Raw genomic sequence first — 4,133 nt, forward strand, 5'->3', positions numbered from 1 at the left:
TTGAGTTTTGAACTTGGAGAATTGTAGGAAGTTGAAGCGGATGAAGAGAAACAAGAGTTCCTAGAAGAGAAGGGACGATGAAAAGCCATAGAAGAATTTAAACAATAAACAATTAATAATGACAATAATAACTAAAAAGCTTCCTATCCTTTGATTAAGAGACGATTGGATTCCATAAAGAAAAATATTCAAGTACTTAACTCAATATTATATGGAAGAGACAGAGGTAATTAAATTACTGAAATGTTACCTCAATACCATATATTTTAGCTAGATCCATTTTATCTAAAAGGTTCATTAGTCGGATAGTCTAAAGGTTATGAATAACCATCTATTAGTCCCTAAGTCTCCACTGGCAATCTAGCCATAAATGCTTGGTATTAGAGCCAAGTATGTATGTGTATATATATATATATATATACAACAACAACAAACCCAGTAAATTCCCACATAGTGAGGTTTGGGGAGGGTAGAATGTACGTAGTCTATACCACTACCTCCGAGGAAGTAGAGAGATTATTTTCGATAGACCCCCGGATCATATATATATATATATATATATATATATATATATATATATATATATATATTTCAAAAAATATACCTTTTAAGATAACTTGATAAAATAAAACATTTAATCTGAAATGGAAAAAAGCAAAGGGCTCACATGGATAATTTTAAATATGTCAATTGAATATAATAAATTTAAATAGCTTATTAAATACATTAAGAAAAGATTATAATTAATAAAAAGGATAAATTATAAGGGATTGAAAACATTGAGATTGAACTTTTTATAAGTGTACATAATTAAATTAAATTTATACAGCAAACCACACGAAAAATGTAACCTATTGTCGACTTGTCACACAACGTAAACTATAATTATTATTTAGTACGAGCTCAAATAAATATATTATTTTTCATCACTTATTACTTTCTCCTCCATATTTCTGAGCTAAAAAGCAATAAGATCAAATTTATAAAATTAATTTTCTCCTTCATATATGTTTCAATTAATTATATTACATTTTATTTAGGACCTTTAATTGTTCTATATAATTTTACTTATACGTCAGTTTTATTTGTTGGATGATTGAAAATGTTTAAAAAAGAACCTTTTATACGCGTACGTAATTAAATCAAATTTATACGACGAATAACACGTGACATATAATTTATAATCGATTTATCACATAAGGTTAAAAAATAAATTATTTTCACGTTATATGTAATCTATTGTCAGATTGTCGTGCAATGTAAACGACAAGTATTCGCACATAATATGTATTTTATTATCAGCTTGTTGTGTAACGTAAACGACAATTATTCGCAAGTAATATGTAATCTATTGTTGATTTGTCGCATAATGTAAACGACAATTATTATTAATTAGTATGAGCTTAAAGAAATATATTCTTTTTTTCATCACTTAATTCAACAATATGGGAAAAGAGAATTGTACTTTTTCCTCCATATCTCTGAGGTAAAAAGAAATAAACCCAAATTTTAAAAATTAATTTTCACCTTCATATTTGTTTCAAAGTAATTATATTATATTTCATTTAAGACCTCTAATTGTGATATATAACCCCCGAAAAAGCATTCATTTGACTTATGTTTTAGATTATTTGATCGACCAACATGATCAAGATAAATAAGTACCATTTACGACATTATAAAAATTGAGTTATTTATTATTTACTCAGTTATTTTGAATATAATTATACCTTACAATAAGTTTTATTTGTAGGAACGAAATTGTTATGATGATTTAATCTATTATAAGTATACATAATTAATGAATTGTATACGATAATGTACACACTATATGTAGCTATTTTCGTGTAGTATAAAGGACAATTATTATTTATTACAAGCTCAAACACTTACATCCTTTAATTTTTCATTACTCAATTCTATGACGGGTAAATAATTTTTAATTTATTGCTTAATTTGGTGTGTTTTTTTTTAATTAGAGGAAAAATAAAATCTTTTCTCCTCCATATTTCTGAGCTTAAAAATAATATTCTCAAATTTAAAACATATTTTTACTTTGTATTTGTTCCAAGTAATTATATTGCATTTTATTTAAGGCCTTTAATCGTGTCATATAACAAAGAAAAAATTAAATCTTTTTCTTAATATACATTCTTTATCCTTAATTGCTATTTTTCGGAGATGTGCACATATCAATTAATCAAAAGTTAAAACTTAACTAACCAAAAATAATAAGGATCAATAATACCTCCCTAGTCTCAATTTATATGATTTACATTTCTATAATTTTTAGTTAGTCCCAAAAAGAATGACACACTTCCGTATTTAGTAACAATTTAACTTTAAAGTAACTTTTTTTATCCTTAATAAAATAATTTATAGTCACACAAACATTTATGACTTATTATAGATCATAATTTTCATAAATCTCTCTTCCTTTTTTAAACTCTGTGTTTAGACAAAGTGGCTTATATAAATTAGAATGGAAGGAGTAAAATTTATGCTCCCTTCATTCCTCTTAAATTGTTTTCCTCATTTTTCGTGAGTCAATTTGACTAAGTTTCAAAGTTAAAATAGATTAGATTAATTTAATTATTTTAAAATTAAAATTTAAATATTCAAAAACTACATGAAATTTACTATAAATTACAAAAAAAAATTATTTAATTAAAAATACATCTTAAAATATTGATCAAAGTTTATATCATTTGACTCTAAGAAAATAAGCAATTAAAAAGGAATGAAGAAAGTAAATATTTAAGACATTATTATCAAAAAATTTCTTAATTAAGCAATAAACTTTTCACATCATATGTGGACCCACAATTACATCAGTCAAGTCAAACACTCCCTCTGTTGACTAAGTTTTTATTTTCTTCCTTCGCCACTTTCCTATTTAAGCAGCTCTTTCCTCCATACTTTCGCTCATCCTTATGACTTCTTCAAATCACTTTGTGTCACACTAAAAAAAAAACACATTACTATGCCCCCTCCCCTAAAAATGGCACGTAGGCATAGACGTACAGCGGCGGCAACAGCAACACCGGTAGAAAAGGAGGTGCATTACCGTGGAGTAAGAAAGAGGCCATGGGGGAAATATGCAGCGGAGATAAGAGATCCACATAGGAAATGCCAAGTATGGTTAGGTACATTTGATACAACAGTGGAGGCAGCGATGGCGTATGATGCAGCAGCCATAAAGTTTCGAGGCATTAAGGCAAAGACAAACTTCCCAATTCCTGTTGATTTGACTCGAAGTCACAGTGAGGTGAGTACTGTTGAATCATCTACCGCGAAGACTAAGGTGAAGAAAGTGGAGGTTCCAGAGGAACTGGTGATTGTTGAATCATCACATCCCCTATTGGATCTAACCCTTGGCAGGTCCTCGTATTGTCTAGGAAGTAAGTTATTTTCCTCCCAGACTCAGAATCATCTGGATGCTCATGGTCGTGATCATGGTGGTCTTGATCGTGGTGAAATGTTTCATACTAACAGATTCGGATCCATAATCATGGGTTCCGATGCAGGAAATCTCAGCGAGTCGGATTCTTCATCAGTGGTTGATTTTATGGGTAACGATACTAAGGACATTTAGATCAACCTCAATTTTCCACTGGTGCCCAAGAACAAGTGAAATTGCAGAAGTTGATGATCGGAGAATTTGCATGGTTTATTGAAATGTCTTTTAATTAATTAGTTGTAATCTTTTTTAATTAGTGTAATCCTCCTTTTAATGTTCAGTAACTAGGATACAGTTAAAAAAAAAAGGATGATAAGAGAAATATTAGTAGTACTAGTATATATATGATGGAAGAAATGTTAATGTCGAAGAAAAATTTGATCTTGAAAGAACAATCAAAAAATTAAATAAATCTTTAGGGTTGTTTTTTTCTAAAATGTTTGAGTGCTATATGTATGTGATTTGAGGTTTAATGGTATCAAATTATTAGTTTGAATTTGCTATTTTTTGTAATTATAATTTTCATAATTTTATGGTCTTTCGAAGGTATTTTTTTGAATTTTGTGTGATGTGAAAAGCTCGGAAGAATTGAAAAAAATATTCGAATAATTGGCTAGAACTGTACGTGCAAGTTTTTTTGGATGTGATGGGAACTTGATGGAGGAGGAAGTGG

The 4,133-nt window shown here is 28.6% G+C and overlaps 1 protein-coding gene across 1 annotated transcript; it reads left to right on the top strand.

The window, feature by feature from the left end:
- Positions 1 to 3,001: 3,001 nt before the first annotated feature.
- LOC124892537 (ethylene-responsive transcription factor 4-like) lies at positions 3,002 to 3,595 on the top strand. Its single transcript, XM_047403805.1, has one exon. It carries the CDS (start codon positions 3,002 to 3,004, stop codon positions 3,593 to 3,595), a length of 594 nt encoding a protein of 197 aa, XP_047259761.1.
- Positions 3,596 to 4,133: the final 538 nt, after the last annotated feature.

The sequence above is a fragment of the Capsicum annuum genome, unplaced genomic scaffold (genome assembly GCF_002878395.1).
Source record: "Capsicum annuum cultivar UCD-10X-F1 unplaced genomic scaffold, UCD10Xv1.1 ctg48275, whole genome shotgun sequence".
NCBI lineage: Eukaryota > Viridiplantae > Streptophyta > Magnoliopsida > Solanales > Solanaceae > Capsicum > Capsicum annuum.

Bases quoted from the DNA above. Each gene is read 5' to 3' on its own strand.
- LOC124892537 (XM_047403805.1), top strand. From the start codon at position 3,002: ATGGCACGTAGGCATAGACGTACAGCGGCGGCAACAGCAACACCGGTA.